We start from the raw sequence: 22,286 nt of genomic DNA, 5'->3' as shown, positions 1-22,286 counted from the left end.
TTTATTGAAAACATTTTGATGTCATCATTGCTTCCACATACTCTGAGTAAGCTGTAGAGTCTGGGAGAACAAATGAAGGTTACTTAACTAAGTTTAAGTAGAGAGCCATATTTTACATGGCATTACTTAAAAACAACAACAACTGCTTTTGGGGGTTTTCCATACTTGCCAGTTTATTCTAGCTGTGTAAGAAATGTAAGAATCCAGACCCAGGGAAGAAAACACGAATCCTTCCTTATTACAGAATATATTTTGTGTATTGTAACTACAGCTCATCCATTCTCTTCCTTTCCTTCTCTATCAGAATATTTTTTCAGTTCACATGGAGAAATTCTCAGTTACTAATGTTTTATTTCCCAGAAGATTGTGGGCATATACATATAAATACTTTAATGTTATGTAAGTTGTATTTCAGTTTTGTTTTATTTTCAGTTAAACACAAATCAATTACATAGTCTAATGGTCGAGTTATTATATTATTTTGATATAGTTATCACATTCTTTGCATTGTGTTTTTTGTATGTGTATTATGCATTAAAAAGGAACATTTGCTTAACATTTTCTTAATCTCCAGGCCCCTTAAATAATTATTTATGAAAAAAATTTTAATTTTGAAAAGAGCTGAATGTTAAAACAAAACTCAGTTAACATCTACCATAATGATGATGTATTAATTTTATGACACTGAGTTACTCTGCCGAGAGAAAATTATGATGGATGAGGTGCATGTGCTAATGTTAAAAGTGCTGTATTGGACTCTCAGATGAATCTTGCAGCTGTTTTTTGACTAGTGAATATGGGAAATTTTCTTTTCACACTGAGTGTAAAAGGAAAAGTCTTATTTTAAAATCACAACCACCTGCTAACTCTATGGGTTGTATTTTGGAGTTATTTCTTTTGGAACTTCCTCTTTTTAAATATTAAGCAAACAGGGTCATCCAATAAGGGAAAGAGTGGGGTGGTTTTGAAAAGGTAATTATCTTTAATTAGACTTTAGTTAATGTTAGATTATGATAGCATGTTCCTTCTTCTCTATTTCTACTTCTTATTAACTCTGCTGTCTGTGTCTTTCTAGTTCCTGTCAAGTGGTGTTGTCAATTGTGTTCTTATTTGTAGTGTTTTTTGTTTTTTTCTTACTATTCTGCACCTAAAACTGATCTACTAATTTGCTGTTTTGAACTCAGCCTTTGTCGGAATTATGGGTAACACAAGATCTTACAAACTGCTAGACTGGAATAGTTTCAATTCAGGTATTTTAATGGTCATTCAGTACTACATATGCTGACAAAAATTATGGCAGCTCAGTGAAGTTTTTAGAAATGTTCTAGATTAAATAGGCTTAATGTCAATTCAGTTATACAGATACATTTTGCAATACATATGTGATAACTTTTGTAATCTCCATGGAAATGGCAAACATAAAAATGTGTTAACTAAAATGAATTAATCAGAACCATAGAAATACCATAAATTATGAATGACTTCTGTTAGGTGATTAACTTTCAGAATGATAACTTTAAATTATATTTATTACATTTTGGACAGTTTTTTCATATCAGGTAAATGACACTGGCATTAGCTTTGTGATTAAGGAAATATTAATTGTTAAATGTATAAGTATTAAATGACTAGTTTAATAATTGTAAAGTATATTTAAACTTCAATTGAGATTTGATTATAATATATTTAGTGTTCTATAAATATTATAAAAGTATAGCTTAGCATTTTTATTTATAATTCTAGAGTGTTCCAAAATTTGGTAAGTAAGAGCAGATTTTGGGGGGATTAACAGCTTTCATAAGCTTTCCTCCTTCCCCTTCGACATGAGAATATATTTTTTCTTTTTAAGTAATTTTACATATGAATATAGTTTGTAGCTTTTAAAGAAACTAAACTAAGATAGCTTTACAGCTGATGATGTGGTTTAGAGTCAAAGGCAATTTTTCTTTTTGTTAAAAGCATGTTCTGTTAATATAAATATCTATATTTTTATGTTATTTCTATTTTAGATTTAAATTAAGTACTAGAGCCATTTTGATTTAGTATCAGAAACTGGTATTTTCCTATAGAACTTTTTCAGTTAATTGCGTCAGAAAGTACATCTATTTACAGAAAAACAGAAACACCAGGAGGCTTAGCATTTGAGATAATATCCCATAATCTTTTCAATATTGTAAACTTTTTTTGTTCTTAGGAGTCCAGGATGTAAGTTCTGATGTAAGTAGTGCATGTTTGACTATGAAGTAACTCATGTTCATCATGTAGATTTACCTAAAGTCAGTCTAGTACACAATCTGATCAAGTCCAACCTTTGCAGATTTAGACCGACATCAATTGGTAAATCTTTGGGGAAATTACCTCTATTTTCTATCCAAGTTTTTGCCAGCATGTTATCACATTGATTAGAATTAATCATTTGTAATGTCATGCTTTATACTTAATTTTTAGTGAGAAATTAAAAATACCCTGCTGGATTCATTTAATAAAAATAAGAATATATTTTTAAAACATAGGCAGATTAGGGTAGTGGGCAGAGAAAAAGGCTAATTACATGAGAACAGGACATTGAGGGCATAAATCATTAATAATTTAAGGAGCCTGAAACCTTGTGAGGGCAAATATGTTTAGAATGAGAGGTGTATTAAATGATAGAACAGTTTTGGAAAAGTGGAAAAGGCAAAAGTTAAATCTTGTAGACATAATAAAGACTTTGTCCCATGTAAGCAGAATTACAGAATCTGGCGAGGAAAAACATGGTTGAGGAAGCAGTATATCTTGCCATCATTTAAAATAAAGTCCAGTAGTAAGTATAAGAAAGAAAAGGTGGATATGTTATAGCGTATTAAAAGATGACGCTTTTAGTTCAATGCGCTCATAGTTGTATGCTTTTGATTGAGGTGTTAGAATCTTTTGATTCCAATAGTTGGCACATATTCAGAAACCAGGTTTTTTCGGATACTAGTTTCAGAAAAATAACTTGATAATTCTGAAAAAAAGTGATTTATTTGGTAAATATATTCAAATCATTTATATATTTTTCTCCATCATTAGGGAATATTTAGCCACTCCTGTCCTGTATTACCATAGAAAATCAAGAATTGACCACATCAGTAAGAAAAGTAGTTGTTGATACAGTTTCTATTAATGCTAGAAACTGTTCATCAATATTGTATTTTCTGGACCCTCTGAATACCAGGTGTTAGATGCCTTCCAAGAGAAAAGAGAAGGGAACACATGGTAGTCAAACATACTTACTAATTATTAGACATTCCTATTTCAGAAACATTAAAATGTGGAAAAATATAGGAGAACATTTTATATCACACAATAGTATTTCATGAAATACGATATATCATGCACACATTTATTAGAATTTATTTTGGGCCATACAGTTCACTAGATAATAGGTGTGCAAAGGTGCCAGTCCTCCTGTTTTCAGAAAGCTCATATTCTGGGAGGATAGAAGAATATGTAAATGGATTACTGTGTGTTATGGAGTGATACAAGATACAGAGTTAAAGAGGAAGGCAGGATTAACGCTATGTGGCAGGGAAGCTTATAGAGGTGGTAATTCTTGAGCTCAGTGTTGGATGGTATATGGGAGATTCACGCAGATTTATATTTCAGACAGTGTATTTGGAGCCATGTTAATACATTCTTTGAATGTAGTTCTGAAACTTCAAGCATGTGCAAAACAATATCCTAGCCATTACTCATTTGATGATGTTTATTACATAGCTACTTCATACTTATTTTAAGTTTTTTGCCATTAATTTAGAATGTCTTTGTTAGTTTACCTTTTTTTTCCTGCCCCCTTTTCTCCTGCTTTGTTGTCTTAGTTTGTGTTAACTACAAGTGATAGAAAATATTTTTATAGAGCAGGAAGAAGGGAACTCATTATCTGATAATTTATTTAAAAATTATTACCTTTTCTTACCTTGTTTCTTATTTTCTTGGCCTGGTAACAGACTTTGAGAAAGACAAGATGAATCTTGCTGCTAGGAAGGAGGATGTAACATTTGCGGATCTGTATGTGACATGCCAGGAGCAGGAGGTGCATAGGAATAAGACAGGGTAGCCCATGACCACATTTGCATTAAATCATTGACTAGAGGTTGGAGAATGGATTTAAAAGCAGCGAGACTAGAGACAGGGAGCCCAGTTAGTAGACTGCAGTGGTACTGGCCAGATAAGTGACCTAGGATTTGGTGGTAATAGGAGAGCTAAAGGTTTATAGTGCACTTACTATGTACTGCATACTCTTCTAAGTGCTTTATGGTAGTAGATCATTTAATCCTCAAAACACAACCCTGACATAGGCATTATTCCTATTTTGTAGATGAGCAATATGAAATGTAGCAGTTTCCCCAAAGTAAAATAGAAAGTGACTGAGCCAGAGTTTCAACCTTACTACTTTGGCTTCAGGACTTAAACTCGTAACCATAAATTTACGAACTATTTATAATGTAAAATCCACAGGACTTGGTGATTAGTAGGATGTGGTGAGTGAAACAGGCTCTTGGCAACTTTCAGCTGAGAGAGAAAGATAGATTAAGGTTATTCCACATGTCTAGAAGTCTGACATCCCAGGGGGCATGTGGAAACTCAAGTCTATTTGAAAGTTCAGTTGTAAACTTTTAAGAGTAAATTTTCATAGCCTGAGCTTATTGTTTCTCAGATGGCTATGATCTTTTTTTTTCTTCTGAGTTTACCACTAAAATTATTTCTGAATAGCTCACACATACATGTTTCTTAATTAGTAATAGTCTCAGTGAGTTGAGTGAAATTTGTTATTTTTTCTTGTGTAGGATGCCTGTCAGCTTAGATAATTTTTTCAGGAAGTGACAAGAGGAAATATAAAGTAGTTATATAATGTGGTTTGAAAAGTACTAGTTTGAAATAGCTTATAAACTTAGACAGTATTTTTAAGAGTGTTTTTAAGTCCTGAGTTAGTAAAACAAGGTGTTTGAAACTAACTTCTTTTGTTTCTGAGAATATTCTAAAAAGTTTTCTTTTTTTTAAGTTTTAGACAGATTGTAGATTTTAAGACATTAGGCTGAAGATTTTCTCAGTCTTATAGTAAATGAACTTTGGCTAGTGATAATGCAAGCTCTAGATTAGTGGTCTGAATTTAGAAAATATTACTCTTTTTTGTTAGTTTTTAGAACTGTAGTTGTTCAGAAATTTCACTTTATTTTGGGGGCAAAAATTAATAGTTAAAACCTAAGAAATGTATAGTTACTGCTTTAAAAATATTTACTTTTAACAAAATATGAGTCAGCTGATATATAAGGAAATATTTATAGAATATACATATCAGTCTGATCATGCAAATATTTCTTCAGTGGTTGTTTGTGGAGTGCCCACCATGTCTTGAGCACAATGCTGGGGATTGGGAACACCAGTGTTCATCCAGTGTAAATCCTCATCCTTTTTACATACCTGGTCAAGGCTTTTTGTTATACTATTTTGCTCTGTGAGTGTGTGTGTGTGTGTGTGTGTGTTAGTTAAATGGAGATAGGCTTTCTTGGAACTTGAATTCTGCTGATAATCTCAGCAATTATTATTTTTCTATGTCTGAGAGACACTCATGAGCAGCTGTGCAAACTAAGCCTAAAGTAGTTAAGCAGCTTTTGGTTTTCAGTATTTTAATAAGGTTTTCAGGAAATAGATATATAGAGTTCAAGAAGGCATAAATATAGCATGCGTGACATGTGAGCTTTTCTTTATAATGTGACATATAACTGTAATACATAATTTTCCCTCTATACATAATGTAACGATATTCATTACTTTTCATTCTTTACTGTTAAAAAAAAAGTCAGATGGGTAATCTCCTTAAGTGTGAAATTTCACTCTTTTCATATATATGTATATGTAAAGTGTAACTGGATATTCTGTTACATTATTTTAATGTAACATGTAAATGTAATATATCATTCTCTCTCTGTATAAAATAATGTAACTGGTCGCCAGTTACATTATGTATAAAGAGTGAAATTTCACAATCAAGGAGTAGATTACATATTTGACTTTTTTTTTTTTTTTTTTTTTTTACAAATAGTAAAGACTCCAGTTTGATCCAACATGGACTGTATCCCAGCCACCATCCTAACATTCTAAATTACTATGTCTTGAAGTTTTCTCTGACTTTGCACATCACTTCTTCTATAATGAGACTCTTCTTTTTAGTCTTTACTGAATCACCATCCAGTTTAAGGTTGTATACTCCCTTGAACCTGAACTCTCTAATTTCTATTTCATTAGGGGAAATATATCTTCTTCAAAAGGTTGTTTTGGGTTGGAATATTAATTTCAGGTATTTGAGAATGTAGCTTTTTGTGCTGTCCGTTAACAAGATACACTATCATTGTACTGAAAATCCTACCTAACACTTCATCTTTCTTGCTTATTTAAAAATTAGATTGAATAACTATCCATTTCCTGTTTTTCTTTCAACTAGATTAAAAGATTCCCAAGGACAGAGTTATTCTCTTCTAGAGCTATATAAAAATAGAACTAAATTGAACACTTTAGGTAGTCAGCGTTTCTTAGTTGCAAGTGTGTAATTGCCTAAAATCTCAAAGGGATTCAGTTTTATAAAAGCGTGTTATGTTGAGTTGTTCATTTCTTTACTTTTTGAGGTGTAAACTATTACTGTCATTTTAAGAATCTTTACCAGTGTCACCTGTACTTCAAAAACAAGATAAAATGCTAAAACGATGGCAAGATATCAAGCTATGGCCATGCTCTAGACAAGTAACAGTAGTAAAATGAATTGACTGTGGTGTCAACCCAGGCATGAAGACATTACCCCTAAAAAAGGCATCAGTGAGGTCTAGAGCTCAGTTCATGCCTACAATTAAAAGGATATAGTAAAAGATTTGTGATATTAGCAATGAAGAGTTTTGACCCTTAGAAGAAAAACACAAAATAGTATGAAATATAGTTTGTATAAATATATAACTTTTAATATCTCCTAAAATGATAATCTTTTTATAATTATAAGTAATTCTATAGATTATTGGGAGGAGCATGGTATTTAAAGTGAAAATATTTTTTTCTTGACATCTCTGAAATGTTTATTTGCAACCCTCGCATCTCAGCTGTATATCCTTCAAGTGACCAGATTGTATCCAGTTTCATATATGGCATGTATAGTTGCCAGCAAATTTTTAAGCTGGACTCTTTGTTTTGCCTTTTATATTAGTATGGTAAATCCTTAGTTTTTACTTTTGTAGGGTGAGTAAAACACTTCAAATTCACTAGTGTGTTTCCTGTAAGAAATGTAATTAGCTGTTTCTAAGCTTTAAAAATTCCATTAATAGGGATTAAATACTATGATATTTCTGAATTTTCAGTGGTAATAAGTTAGGCAACTATGATATTTCTGAATTTTCAGTGGTAATAAGTTAGGCTGAGTTATGATTACTACTTGAATTTTCTCTGGCTCATCTCTGGCATTAAGTATAAAACAGGCTTTGAAGATAAATTTAATTTTTCTGTAATATTAAATAAATTGATTTATCCTAATTTTATCTTAATTAACCCCTAAATTTAATAGCCAAAAAGTTCCTTTGACTTCTTGCTTACAGTTGTAGGTAATTATTGTTAATCCAATTACTAGTTTGTGATTAAGTGCTCCCTACTGTATGCTTGCCTTGCTTTCACCTAGAATCTAGGGCCATTACTTTCTGTAACCATTTCAGTGAGCTGCCATAGTTTTCAGTCTGTACTGTCACCTGATCCAAGCATGCGCCAAAACATCCACTGTTTCTGGCTCTTGTCTGCTGAATCTGCTTTGCAAAACCCTTCGTTCTTTGAGCTTTTGCTTTAGCCAAAAACCAAATTTAAGAAATTCTTTGGAGTGTGGACATATGCCATTTGCTTCCTTAGCCCCCCTGTTATGTAACTCTTTAGCTTTTATTAAGCTTGTAAATACTTTATTAACAGTGGCATCCCCATGTGTAATTGTGTGGCTCATGTGTCAAAGGCTGCTTGTGAACTTGTCAGAAGAGAATGAATGCTCTACTTGCGCTGCATTCAGCATTTTTTCTTGGTTTTTTTTTTTTTTTTTTTAATCAGCCACTTATTCTTTCATAGTGTTTGGTTTAATTATCTGATTATTTTATGTATTATACCAAGGTAAGTTTGATGTAAAAAAACTTTGTATTCTCTGTGGTTACATGTATCTCATAGTAATTATTATTACATATTTTTCCATTTAGGCATGCTGGCCTTTCTAAATAAATAGATCTTGAACTTAAAATAAGTAACTTCCTCCATTTTTCATTAATTTAAACAACAATATTGAGGATTAATTCCTGTAAAATTCATTTTTAAAACAGAAAAGCTACCGTGTATTACTTGCAGCAATATGTAGGCAAACCTACTGTGAGAAATCTAAAAATGTAGTGTACGATTATTTGGTTTAGCAAGTAGTATTGTAAATACTGGGATGATGTAAAAAGTAAATAGCATGTTCTACTATTAAATTTTAGAAAAGTTAGACTTTTTGTTTTACATAGTTTTTCAGGAAAATAATTATTTTCTAAACTGAGATATGTTTCTCTTATTTGTGATATCTATTTTCAAAGAATCATAAGTACTTTGATAGATTGAGCAACTACTTGAATAATAGTTCATCTTAGTGGTATAAAATTTCCCTTTTAGGAAAGGATGATGTTAAATAGATATCCAAATTGGTCTGAAAACATGTATGTCCTAAAAAGAATGGATTTGAAAGTGTATTTGTGCTGTTGACGTCTACATGTCAGTTAGGAATATGAAGCAGTTCTTTAACATAGTAGCGTATGTGCAAAATAGGGCCGCCTAATTGTCTCACACATTTCTTAATTCATAATATTGATTGCTGACACCATATTGTAGTAGTTTCTGTTTCTTTTCCTTCTTTATTTTATCTCGTACTCTGATCTTTTCCTGAGTTTCCTGGAGTTTGCCTTTCTTTCTTTTCTTCTGAAAGAAAGTTTTAAGGTAGCTCTGTATTGGATCCAAAACTTTAAATCAAGAACTGGCTGGCATCATTTGTAGTTCTGGCTTTTATCTCCTCATTTCTCCCCTTTGCTGATCTCCTCCCTGCGGAGGAGATCATAGGAATGTGAGCTATACCAAGCCTTTTAACCTTTCTTTACTTTGCTGTCTTCAGTATTTCACTAGTGAGTATGATTCTGCTTATTCTACTTATTTTGAAAAACGTATTTGAAAACTGCGTAAGTAGTGAAATTCAAAAAGAAGGCTTTTGGATTGTTTGATTTTCAGTCTTAATAGTGCCTTTTATGTGGAAAATTTACAGTAAGAACTTAGCATATTATTTAGAGTTGTTTTTTCTATTCCAAATTGTTCCCAAACGGAATTGCCACAAAAAGAAACAAATTAGGATATGCTGATTATAGACCGTTTCTTTTTTAAACATCTTTGCACTTAAAAAGTTACTATATATGCAGCTGCTGTTCATCAGTAGTTTGCAGCTAAATGCAAGTGATTAGGAAGTATGTGTGACAGATGCTCCATCTATAATGCTCCATTACAAGCAATATTGGACTCCTTATGGTAATAAAATGCAATTCTGTGATTCTAAAGAGCCATTTATGGAGTTACAGTGTTCTATCTGAAATTTGTCCTTATAAACATTAACCAGATTCTTTGTATTAATCTTTTAAATGTATTTGCTTTCCTTATTTTGCATTGGCCAGTCCCTTTATTTCTTGCCACTTTGCTTCAGGACCCACATCTCTTTAGAAGAATGGCTACAGATGGCTTTCTGCTTTTTCACATTGACAAATCTTTGCTTTGGAAAGAACCCAGAATATAGCGCATTATAAAAAATAGGTACCAGGAAATGAAATCAGAATTTAAGTTAAATTTATGGATATAACTCATAAGGTATCCACTCAGGGAGGTGAGACATAGGATGTCCTTTTAGGTTAAGATTGGAATCTGGAAACTCTGGGTCTACCTTTCAAGTTGTATCTAATAAAATACCTCCCTATAGATGTCCCTTAAAGTAATAAAGCAAATAGAGCTAGGTGGTTTATCTTCTAGCAATCGAGTTTAAAATGTTAAACTTTTTGAGAAGTAGCATTAAATTAAAATGTTAATAAGCTTTTTGAGAAGTAGCATTTTAAAGATGTGAAGTTTTAAAAACTGTTGTAGAATAGTACTTCTTTGCCTTCCAGAGTATGCTTACTTTAACCATTTCTTGTTCAGATAGACAATGTGCTATTGAGTAGTGAACTGATTTAAAATTTATTTTTCAGATGAACCAGAAACTCGAGATGCGTGGTGGGCAGAAATCAGACAAGAAATAAAATCACATGCCAAAGCATTAGGCTGTCATGCTGTAGTGGGCTACAGTGAATCAACTAGCATCTGGTAAATGAAAACAACTTGATTTTCTAGATGCTGTAGGTTACAGATTGTCATCTGAAAGGGGGAAAGCTTTATGCAGATACAGGGAAAAGAAGAATAGTGGAGTGGTCCAGGAGCATGGGCTTTTTTAGAGTATATCACACCGAGGTTCATATGCCATTTTTGCTACTTAATTAATGTGAAACTTTGGGAAAGTTACTCTACTCCTGTGAGCCTCAGTTTGTACACTGAAGTGGAGATAATAACTGCCTATCAGTTAAGGTTATTGAGGGATTAAATGAGAATATAATACTGGCACATAGCAAGTATTAACTTTAGGCCTACTTTACTCCAGTTTGTGACTCCACTAACTCCTTCCTCTGGGATTTTGGAACCCTTGATCTATTGTAAATGAACTTGCCATGTGTCTTTAAAGTTCATTGTAAACTCTTTCTGCCTTTTTTTTTACTAACTGTAACTTAACTTTCTCCTGCCAACAAATCATCCTTTCTAACTCTACCCAGTTAGGAGGGGACTTCCATACTCCTAGTTCTCAATCCACTTTTCTCCTACCTTTCATTTGGAGAGCCTCTCCTCCTTAACATCCATGACATTCCACAGTTTAGAATCTTCTACCTCCAAAACTTTCTTCTGCCTTGTTCATTACTGCTTGGCCAATCTCCTCCAGTTAAACAAGGTTATCTCTCTTCTAACAGCCTGGCATTGTACTTTCTCATTCTCAAATCCTCTATCCCCACGTGACTTTCAGCCTTATTTTGGACCTCACTGTCGCTTGAAACTGCTTCTCTTTAAAAATTTGAAACCATAGGGCTTCCCTGGTGGTGCAGTGGTTGAGAATCTGCCTGCCAATGCAGGGGACACGGGTTCGAGCCCTGGTCTGGGAAGATCCCACGTGCCGCGGAGCAACTGGGCCCGTGAGCCACAACTACTGAGCCTGCGCGACTGGAGCCTGTGCTCCGCAACAAGAAAGGCCGTGACAGTGAGAGCCCCGTGCACCGCGATGAAGAGTGGCCCCCCCTTGCCACAACTGGAGAAAGCCCTCGCACAGAAATGAAGACCCAACACAGCAAAAATAAATAAATTAATTAATAAACTCCTACCCCCAACATCTTCAAAAAAACAAACAAAAAATTGAAACCATAAAATTTCCCTCTTGGATCACAACTTAATATTTTTCGACCCATCCCATTTGCTCATTTACACCTAGTTTGTTTTGACCCTTATCCTAACCAAGAGTTTTCCCAGTTCCTTACATAGGTTCTGACTTTACTTGCTATCTGCCATCCTTGAACCCTACTTTCCGCTCGTTCAGAAGTTTGTGTTGGATATCATCTAGAAACTGTGTGACCTTCTGCTGTCTTATTTTTCCACCTTGTGTTGGATAATTCTCACTGCCAGCTGTTACATGGATAACTCTCTTGTGGTGGTGGCGATCATTTTTGTTGGAGAAAAAATGACTAGACTGTAGTAAATGAGGATGTTACAGAGCCATGCTATTTCATCTTCTGAGGACCCTTTCTTTTCCTTTGCAGACCACGTATGATACCCTTGAACTGCTGTATTCCCATAGTAGCTGTTCTCCTTTTGTTAAACGACTAACTTTGTTATGCTTATCCTGCCTTACTCCCCAGGTAGTCTTGCTTATTCATGGATTTCGTGTCATGCACTCTCCGGTCTTAGGGATATGGTTTTAAAAGACATAGTTCTTGCCATCAGATTCACATTCTCCTGGAGAAGTATGACAAGTATAATATATTTTATGATAGAGACATCCTAGGATGCTTTAGGATCTCAGAAGGCTGGAGGTTAGAAGTAGGATTGGAAGAAAGTGTTAAGGAAGTAACTGAAGCTTGAACTGAATCTTGGGAGATGAGCATGAGTTATATCAGTGAAGAGAAAAGGCATAGGGAGGGTTTTCAAGGCGAAAAGACTAGCATGTGGAGAAGGCCAGAGGTGTAGATCAGTGGCTGGAGATGAATCACAGTTGCAGGAGTCTATAGAAATGAGTTCAATTAATTTACTTAGAAGTTTGCATTCACCTGATACAAATTTCTCTTTTCCCTCTAGACCTCAAAATGTCTTTGTCTTTAAATCCTGTCTTTACCAGTTTTTTCTGTTCTAACCCGTCCTACTTACTATTGTTGGATTCAGTTCCCTGAGACGCATACCTTGAAATGCACACCTGCTCTTGTAGCTCCTTGATTTGGTGCCTTCTGTGGCTCCCCGTTACTTTTTCTGACGTTCTCAGTGCCCACTTAAACATTGTAAGCCTGGCCTCTTACAGACCATTTCTTTTATATCCTTTCTTCTGGTCCATTTACTCTTTGTTTCCAGCATTTCGTCCCGAGGCTGCTACTTTTCTCACTAGCTTTGGGTGATCTCATTCAATAATTATGTTGATTGTTTAATTTTTTTGGCTTTCAAGCTGGGTGGTATGTAATCAAGAGTTTCAAAGAATTCTTTTGAAAATCAGTTTTTATCGTACATATAATGATGTACCAAAAGCTCTGTTTAGTTTATTTTGTATTTTATTTGTTTCAGATATCTTTTTATTATTAAGTTTGAATTAAGCTATAACAATATAGATATTTACATAGTTGTGCCTTTAGAATAATTTTAATAAAATTCAGTATACATTTAAAGAGTATTTTAATACGGTTTGATGGGTTATTGCTGGATTCAGCAATATAGTTTATTACTACTTATATTTTGAAACATTCCAGTCTTTATCAGCTTTACCATGTTTTAAAGGAGTCACACTGCTATATTAGAAATAAAATGCCTTTCCATGGAAAAATAAAAAAATAAAAAACAAACAAAAAACAAAATAAAGGAATCAGTTGGCATTAATATTATGCTTTATCTTTTACAATTTTTAAATAAGAAAGAATTCTTATCCTTTCCATTTTAACAACATTATTTCTGTTTTCTATTCTAGGTTTAGGAGGTAATCCTGTGATATTAATATTTAGTAGAGTCTAACTTTAAATTTAAATTGTCACCCTTGTATCACTTTGATAGTTAACATTTTCCAAAGTTAGATTCCCTGAAAATGTTAACTTGTTTATGTTTTTTTCTTTTGTAGTGAAGAGGTCTGTATTTTATCTGCATCCGGCACAGCAGCTGTACTGAACCCTAGATTTCTGCAGGATGGCACCGTGGAGGGCTGTTTGGAACAGAGGTTGTCATGACAGCCTGGCTTATTTTCCTTAAGGGCAGAGGAGGGAGAGGTTGACTTCCTTCCTCTCAGAGCTGGGCTAGTCCTTCTCTACGAGGGTGGGTTATAGGTGTGCAATTTTGAAATCAGGACCAGGCACTTTACTGATTTTTACTTAATCCATAGCAACAAAGAAGTGTTGGGTTCTGCACTGTATGACACATCATTATTTCTATTATCTTGATAAATTACACATATGATTACCAATCGAAGGATTTCAAGTATACATTTTTTTGTTTGCTACAGTATAGAAATAATTTATTTTATTTGAGTTTTCTCTTCCTTTCCTTTTCCTTTCTCTTACCTCCAAAACAGGAAAAGGTCATGAAACAATTTTCATAAAATTCTTAATTTACAAAACAATCAAAATACTATGTTATCCGAAAATTATGTATAAAAGCTTCAGTTATGTTATAAAAGCTTCATGAAATATAACTTTAATAGATGTGAAAGAGAAAGCAAAAATGAAAGCATTAGGTAAAATGAGATTACTTTTTGGTTTATTTGATTATTGGTCCCTTTAATCTGTTAGCTTCCATAAATGTCATAAGTATTTTCCATAAAACGATGAAGTTATCAAATATATATACCAAAAACTATTAGTTTGGTACCAGAGTTTGCCCAAATAATATAAATTTTAAATACCCCTTGCTCTACACTATGCATATTTATTTTCCCCCGGTATTAATGTATTAGTGTATATTAAGGAAAAAAGCAAAAAAAATTCTGTATGTGATCAAATTTAGAATAAATTTGCAAGTCTCTGTATAGCAAAGAAAGATATGCTAGCTCTGGTAAGCACACGGAAGACCTTGGTCAGTTTCTTCTTTTGTCAGTATTAAAAATGGGTTTTGACCATAATATATTTCTGAGCATTAAAAGTCATGGTGAATAGGAAAGTGGAGGTGGGACATTTTGAAGTATATTGAACAATTGGAATATTCCTTTGAGAAAACTGACTTTGCCAGTGAGTTGTCCCAGTCCTGTCATATAGTTCTCACCTGTGTTAATAGATTCCATTCTTCACTAGATAGAAGCCTAATTAAACAAACAACCTTTCCCATCCAGCTTGGTTGTTTCGGTATTGTGGCTTGGATGGACACAGTGAGCTCTCTTGAATGGCAGACTGATGCAACAGATACCATCCCTACTTGTAAAAGTGGAAAATGTCTTTTTCTTTCTGCTATGAAATTACTAGAGAAAATTTGAAAAATGTAGGAGAGTAGAAGGAAGAAAAAAATTCCCTAGGGTATGAGTATTCAAAGATAATGCCTTTTGTATATTTCATATTTCAAATGCTTTCATAAATTTTAGCACTTTTATTTTTTATGCCTTATGATGTTACACCACTTATGTTCAAATTTCTGTGAGGTGTTTAGTTAAAAATTGCCCCAGTTTTCATCTTTCTGTGCCCCCTTGTAACACATGGGCTTTGGATTCAAACAAACTGGCATAAAAATCTGGGGTCTGCTACTTAGTACTTAGTGTGACTGAGCAAGTTACTTAATATCTCAGCTTGGTTTCAGGCCAAGTGGAACTAGTTTTTGTTGCCCTCTGTTGGGTGTGAGTATTTAGCTATAGTTTTCTTACTTAATCTTCAAAAAAAACCAAAAAAGACCCTTTCTAGGTAGATATTGTTGTTGCACTTTTATAGAGGAGGCTCTGAGAGGTTAAATGACTTGCTCAGAGTCACACGGCTCTGCCCAGATCTGTCTGATTCCCCTGTTACTTCTAATAGGCGAGAATGCCATCTCAACAATAAAAGAATAATATCTGGGAGAAACTTAATTTGATTTAGAGGGTTATTGTGAAAATTCAGTAAAATAATGTATACAAAGAATACAGAAAGTCTGACTCCTGGTAGGTGTTGTATGAGTTTTCTTTTCCCTTTTTAATGTGTCTACTTGCCAAATTTCAACTTTTAAAGGGTTGCTTTAGATGAAAGGGATTTGAGAACCCACATCTTACCAGAGCCATAGAAGATGTGGCTCTGTGAAAGCTGGGATTTCTCCATGGAGCTTCCCTCTGTTTCCCTTCCTGTTCTCCTCATTTCCTCATATTTAATGACTGAATAAATACTTAATCATTCTAAAATGATTTCATAAACAGCACAATACAACAGACATTTTACAATGAATGGGGAGGTTGTGGGTTGTTCATTTGTGCTTTATGTATGATGGATATTCATTTCTGAAACACAGGTGTTTTGGTTTCACAGAAATGCTAAAACAGACATCATAAATAGAAACTTTAGAATATGCCTAGCTTTAACTTACATTTTTTCCTCTTAAATAGATTTGTTTTTAACCATAGATTTTTTTCAAATTGTTAGGTTGGTTAAAAAGCTTTTTTTCTTAGGAATTATTTTGTGATTTTATTTGTGTTATCTTTGTCACACAGTAAAAAAATGTCACGCTTATTTGTTTTTATGTTGTATCCCAAAGGAAAAACCATTGGAATGATAGTGGTTTTTGTCAGGTGATAAGTCATCAAACATAAGAATTGATGCAAAATGACTCTACTTGTATAAGCCTCTTCTTTCATAGCACAGTGCATGGTTCTGATTTCCTGGTCATTTCTTATCAGTCATAGTGGTACTTAACTATGGTTGAAGTTGTGGTGTAGTTTGTATACAAGTACTGGATATGTAATATATGTTTTTGAAAAAATGCATAGAATTTTCAAGAATAACTTTTTTTTTCTTAATGTATTCTTAATAGGCTAGAAGAAAATTTGCCTGCAGGCTGTGGATTTTGCCATATACCGTATGATGAACTGAATATGCCATTTCCAGCCCATCTCACATATTGCTATAACTGCAGGAAACAAAAAGTTCCCGATGTTCTCTTTACAACTATAGACCTCCCAATGGATGCAGCAGTTATTGGAAAAGGTTGTCTCATTCAAGCAAGGTATGTTTGTGAAGACGGTATTTGGGGTCCTTGAAGGAGTATAGGGTATGGAGTCAAATAGACGTATTTTCATATATCTGCTCCTTCCTACTTGTGTGATCCTGGGCAGGCTTGGCAATTCTATCTGAACCTCTTATTTTACTGTATGGAAAATATGGGGGAAAAATATCCTCTTTATGAAACTCAGATAAGTTTATATGCAAAAGCAGTTTTAAACATTTAAATTCTGTACAAATGTGTATTATTATGAGGATTATTAATTAACCTGTTGCAGGCTGGGGGTGTGACTCAGTATGCTTTAATGACATTAAATATCTAATACTTTGTGGAAATTGACTTTTTCGTCTTTTTAAGAACAGTGCTATGTGGTGTTTCCTTTACAACTTCAGTTAGCTGTTAAGAATTCCTTTTAAAGTGTACTGGAATAGGAAATGCTAAATTGTGGCTGGCACACAGGAAACAGCTGCAGCTATCTAGGTCACCAACAACTACCAGGCTACCAAATCCATTGAGCATATCTGTCCTCATTTTACTTAACATCTCAGCAATAATCACACACTTGATCATTTTCTCCTTCTTGAAACTTTTGACTTCACAATGCCACACCTCCTCCTTTTTCCTACCTTTATGTATAGTCTTCAGTCTCCTTGTTGATTCCTCCTCATTTCTTGTTCCTTGAGAGCCGTGAGTTTGGACCCCCTTTCAAAGCTTTCTCCCTAGTTGAACTCGTCAACCCCTGTAAGTCTGTATGCTGTCTGTAAGTCTAGGACTCCCAAATTTATACCTCTAGTCCAGAACTTTCTTCTGAGTTTCAGACCCATATACTTTCCTGTCTGCTTTACACATCATTTTCTTAGGCATCTCATACTTGTTCCAAATTGAACTGCTGATTTTCTCCATTTCTTTCTTTGGTCTTTTCTGTTTTAATAAGTGATACTTGCTGTATCCAGTTCTTTCTTCCAGATATGGTATTCTACCTCCCCATATCAAAGTTATTACAAAGACATGTTACATCTTCTTCTAAAGTATGTTTCTAATCCATTTACTTTTGCTTTCATTCCCTGTTGCATCTTAGACCTTCCATTTAGGATTGTTTTTCTTTTGCTTGAGTTATCTCCTTGAGTATTTTTTTTTGGTGGATCTGCTGGTGGTGAACTATTTTTACATGTCTGCAAATGAGTCTCTTTTATCTTTAAAAGATATTTTGGGCTGGCAGTTATTTTCTTTAAGCACACTGAAGATACCCTTCCACTGCCTTCTGGCTTTCATTGCGACTGTTGAGAAATAACCTATTAGACTAAATGTTGTTCCTTTGAACTTTGTCTATTTTTTCCCCTCAGGCTGTGTGTGAGCTATTTTATTTGTCTTTGGTTTCTGCAGTTTCCCTATGAAGTGTTAGGTATGGAGTTCTCTTTATCCTAATTGTTATACCTTGGGCTTCTTGAATCTGTAGATTGGTGTCTTTCATGAATTAAAAAAAAATTTTAGATTAGTTCTGTGTTTCATCTGTTCTCTCTTCTTGATACTCCAATTAAAAGTATGTTAGACTTTCTCACTGCCTCCTCTATGTCTGTTATTTTCTTGTCTTATGTTTTTAAATCTTTTCGTTTCTTTATGTTATATTTTGGATATTTTCTTATTTATCTTTCAATTCTTTAATTTTCTCTTCAGCTGTCTTTAATATGCTATTACACCTAATAATTGTGTTTTTAAATTTTTGATTATCTATTTTTATTCCCAGAAGTTTTATTTTGTTCTTTTTCAAATATATCATATACTGTAGTCTTTGATTGATTCTGTAACTGATGATTTTAATATCTAAAATCTTTTTTTTCTGTTGTTTCTGCTGGTTATTGTTCATTGTGTTTTACTTGCTTTGACTCACAGAAAGTTGCAAAAATTGTACAGAGTCCTGTGTACCCTTCAGTGAGCTTCCCCCATTGGTGACATCTCATACAGCTGTAGTATAGTATCAACTAGGAAATTGACATTGTTATAATACTGTTAACTATGCTACAGACCTTATTCAGTTTTACACTTCTTTAAACTTGCATTCATTTATGTATTTGTATATATATGTATAGGTCTATGCAGTTTTATCCCACAAATAGATTCGTGTAAACCACCACCGCAGTCAAGATACAGAAGTGTCCCGCCACCACAAAAGAATTTCCTTATGCTACCTCCTTAAGTTTGTACCCGGCATTGCTCCTTGCCCTGGTCCTGTGATGCTTTTAGGAAGATTTTTAAAGATATAGTTTATTCAGTTTTTATTTTTTTTTTCTGTTTTAGGTAAGAGGGGATTAGTCTTCATCAGCAGTTCTCAGAGTGTGGTACCTAGACCAATAGCATCACCATCTTTGGGGGACCGTATAGAAATGCAGATTCTCAGGTCACGTGCCAGACCTGTTGAATTGGAAACTCTGGGGATGGTAATTGTTTTTTAACAAGCCCTCCAGGTGGTTCTGATGCGAGGCAGAGTTTGAGAACTATTGGCCTAAATAGCCTGGCTTGCCAGTTTGGGGATCTTTCCTTCATCTTCACAGCTACCTGTTTTAGTCTAAGCTCTCATTGTCTCTTACCTAAATTTAAGCCTTTTGTCTGCCATCCCCACATCAGTTCTCTTATCTTTACTCCATTCTCTGTGTAGCAGTATAAACGATGTCCTAAAATATACTTTGGATTGTGTTAACTACGTAAAACCTATGTGGGGGTTCCCATTGCTGGCAGAATAAAATCAAACTCCTCACCATGACCCGAAGCCCCTAACATGCTCATGCCCATGCTTAGCTGCACCCTCATCTGTGCTGCCCTCACCCTTGCTCACTTCACTTGACCTACAGTGGTCTCCTTTTGGTTCTTCTAATATGCCAGCTCCATTCCGTCATTGTCTTTTTCCAGCACTCTCAATTCCATCATGCTTTTAAGATCCCAGTTCAGGTGTTGTCTCTGCTGTGAGGCCTTATGTCGAGTTATTCTCACTTTTCTTCACCTGGTTTATTTTCTGCACAGACTGGATTCTTAAGCATTATCTGTGGTTGCCTTGTTTCTTTGTTTATTCCTACTCCTCTCCCCTCTGCCCCCACTGGAATATGAGCATGAACAGGGACTTTGTGTTTTATTCATTGATCAGTGCTCACCACCTACAACAGTGCCTGGCACATGGTGTACACTCAAGTAGGCTTTGTATTCTTTTAATGAGTAAATTAAGTTTTTTCCTTTGCTATCCACCCATTATATGATCACAGGGAGTTATGAAACCTAAGATGCAAAATTATATTCTCTGGTGATTTTGATCAGTATTTATTTCATTTCTAGAGATTTTGAGATTTTTTTCCTTTTTATTCAAACAGGACTTTTAGCAAAAGTATGTACAGTGAAAAAAGTGACAGAAAAGATTATTGATAAAACTTAAGAAGTCCGTTTGAAACAAGTAAATGTTTTATCAAGCACACTTTTAGAAACTTTAAAAAAATTGGACATTTCTTAAGATTGTACCAAGAACACTCTCCACTGACTAAATTATTTTCCTTAACAGGTTGTGTCGCTTAAAAAAGAAGGCACAAGCAGAAGCAAATGCCACAGCTATTAGTAATCTGTTGCCATTTATGGAATATGAAGTGCATACTCAGCTAATGAATAAACTAAAACTCAAAGGAATGAACGCTTTATTTGGACTGAGAATTCAGATCTCAGTGGGTGAAAATATGTTGATGGGCTTAGCGGTGAGTTTCGATGTTTTGGTTTTGTTTTGTGATTCCTGTAGTTGTAGATTCTGTTTTATGTGATTCAAAGAGTCTCCTAAAAAGACTTATCTAAAGATCTGGCATTAAGGCTTTTAAGGCTTTAGGGACATTATAAGAAGTAAAACAAAGCCTAGTGATAGGCTTTCAAATGTTTTTATATTTATAAGATTATTATTTGAAATTAAATTAATAAACTATTACATAAATTTATTTATATTTTATACTATTATTATATTTTTGTATTCTGATCATAATTCCTATGGTCAGATTTCTAAGAATTGCCATGTATAGCTTGTTTTGTAAGTTGGCCACCACTGTTCTGAACTTTATTATTGTTTGTACATTGCTAAAACAGGGTTTCTCCTTCTTGGCACTATTGACATTTGGGGCTGGATAACTCCGTTATATGGAGCTGTCTTGTTCATTGTAGAATGTTTAGCAGCATCCCTGGCCTCTGTCCACTAGATGCTAACAGCTTCCCCACAGTGTGACAACCAAAACTGTCCCCAGATGTTACCAGATGTCCTTTGGGGGACAAAATCACTCCTGAGCGGGGAGGACCACTGTGCCAAAATAATCTTTAGTTTTAATGGAGGAAATCAATACATGAGAGACATGTGCACCAGCGCTCAGCAGTGGATTGTGCAATAAAATACGTGTGTTTCTGAAATGCTAATAAATTGTGAGGCAGTGAAAAGCTCTTTATCTCACCTTCATGTTCACCTTGGCTTATTAGAAAATAAGTTCCAACTAGAAAGTTATCAGTGGGGAAAGTGAGAACTGCCTTTTTAAGTAGCCAGAGAACTAGATACCTGCAAAATATTTATGGAAATTCTCTCATATTCTCCACACTTTGCCAGCCAGAATTTTTGTCTATGTCACCAGTACTTTTCAAATTGGAATTCTCTGTCATCTTTCTGAGACACGCATAGAAATTTAATTTTAAGAAATTTATGGGGGACTTCCGTGGTGCCTCAGTGGGTAAGACTCCGCACTCCCAATGCACAGGGCCCAGGTTTGATCCCTGGTTGGGAACTAGATGCCACACGCCACAACTAAGAAGTCAGCATGCCGCAAGGAAGACCCAGTGCAGCCAAAATAAATAAATAAAAGAAATTTATGGAATTTGGTTTCTTTTTCTCAGTATGCATTTGTAGATAAAATGCTAAATCGTTTCCTGCTTCATCTGTTCTTTCTTATGCAAATTTATGTATGTAGGGGATAATTGTGTGTTGATGATTAATTAGGAAATCTCACTTTTTTAACAAGATGAATTTGCAGTGATTAATAAAGGTAATCTGATTCATATTAAAATACTTGATATTTAGATTAACTTGGGGAAAAGAGTGTTAGTTATAATTCACCCATCTAAAAACTAACAAGCTTAGCGAGGGCATAACATAAATGTGTAGTCAGGCTGAATACAGAACTGTAGCTATTGGTGGGTGTCTTGGGAACTAAGAGCTTGGTTTAGATTCAGAAGTTTAAAGAACATTGTGCCAATTGTAGCAAACACTTTTGATGGTTGAGCCCCAGGAAACTAGTTTGTGACCCTGGTATAATTCTTCAATGCCTGCCTCAAATACTGCCTTTTCTGATTCTTACTAACCTTTTCTTCCTGATCACTAGTGGCACTCATTATAACTGTTTGAGCTTTTGATCTTTGTGCTGTTTTAGCCTGTGCAGTTAAATCTCAAGGTCCTCCTGAGCTACTAAATCTCAAGTAGCCTCCATGATAGCTAATCTCCGACGAGTGCCTCCTGGGTGTCTGGCACTGGGCTGCTCCAGAAAGAATGTAATATTATCTTCACTTTGTAAGATGAGGAAACGGATGCTGTGATAGGTTGAGACTTGTCCAAAGTGATATGGTTACATGTACCGGAACTCAGTTTCAAACCCAGGCCTGTCTAGTTCCAGAGTTTGTGTTCTCAGCCATTCTGGGCTGTTGCCTCATTAGTGAATGCAGTTAAGAAAGTGTCAGAGATGGGGCACTATGGCGCAGAAGGTGTTCTGAGCTTGAGC

General features: G+C 34.5%; 1 protein-coding gene across 10 annotated transcripts in view; it reads left to right on the top strand.

The window, feature by feature from the left end:
* C2CD5 (C2 calcium dependent domain containing 5) overlaps positions 1 to 22,286 on the top strand; it is an 82,749-nt gene that overhangs the window by 36,173 nt on the left and 24,290 nt on the right. For 9 of the 10 annotated variants that reach the window (XR_002645165.2, XR_002645164.2, XM_089920383.1 and 6 more), the window contains 4 exons: positions 10,278 to 10,392; positions 13,475 to 13,570; positions 16,327 to 16,518; positions 20,057 to 20,243. Coding sequence is in view for 8 of the 10 variants with exons in the window: in XM_089920383.1 (XP_089776509.1) it covers positions 10,278 to 10,392; positions 13,475 to 13,570; positions 16,327 to 16,518; positions 20,057 to 20,243 (590 nt within the window). In the remaining 2 variants the exon portion in view is untranslated. The remainder of the gene's footprint in view (positions 1 to 10,277; positions 10,393 to 13,474; positions 13,571 to 16,326; positions 16,519 to 20,056; positions 20,244 to 22,286) is intronic. The other variant, XM_089920382.1, reaches the window with a different exon arrangement.

Source organism: Delphinapterus leucas, chromosome 11 (assembly GCF_059928025.1).
Source record: "Delphinapterus leucas isolate spDelLeu-1000000601 "Yukka" chromosome 11, BTC_Dleu_Yukka2, whole genome shotgun sequence".
Classification (NCBI taxonomy): domain Eukaryota; kingdom Metazoa; phylum Chordata; class Mammalia; order Artiodactyla; family Monodontidae; genus Delphinapterus; species Delphinapterus leucas.
Note: the sequence above shows the minus strand (reverse complement) of the source record. Positions and strands in the feature narration are given on the sequence as shown.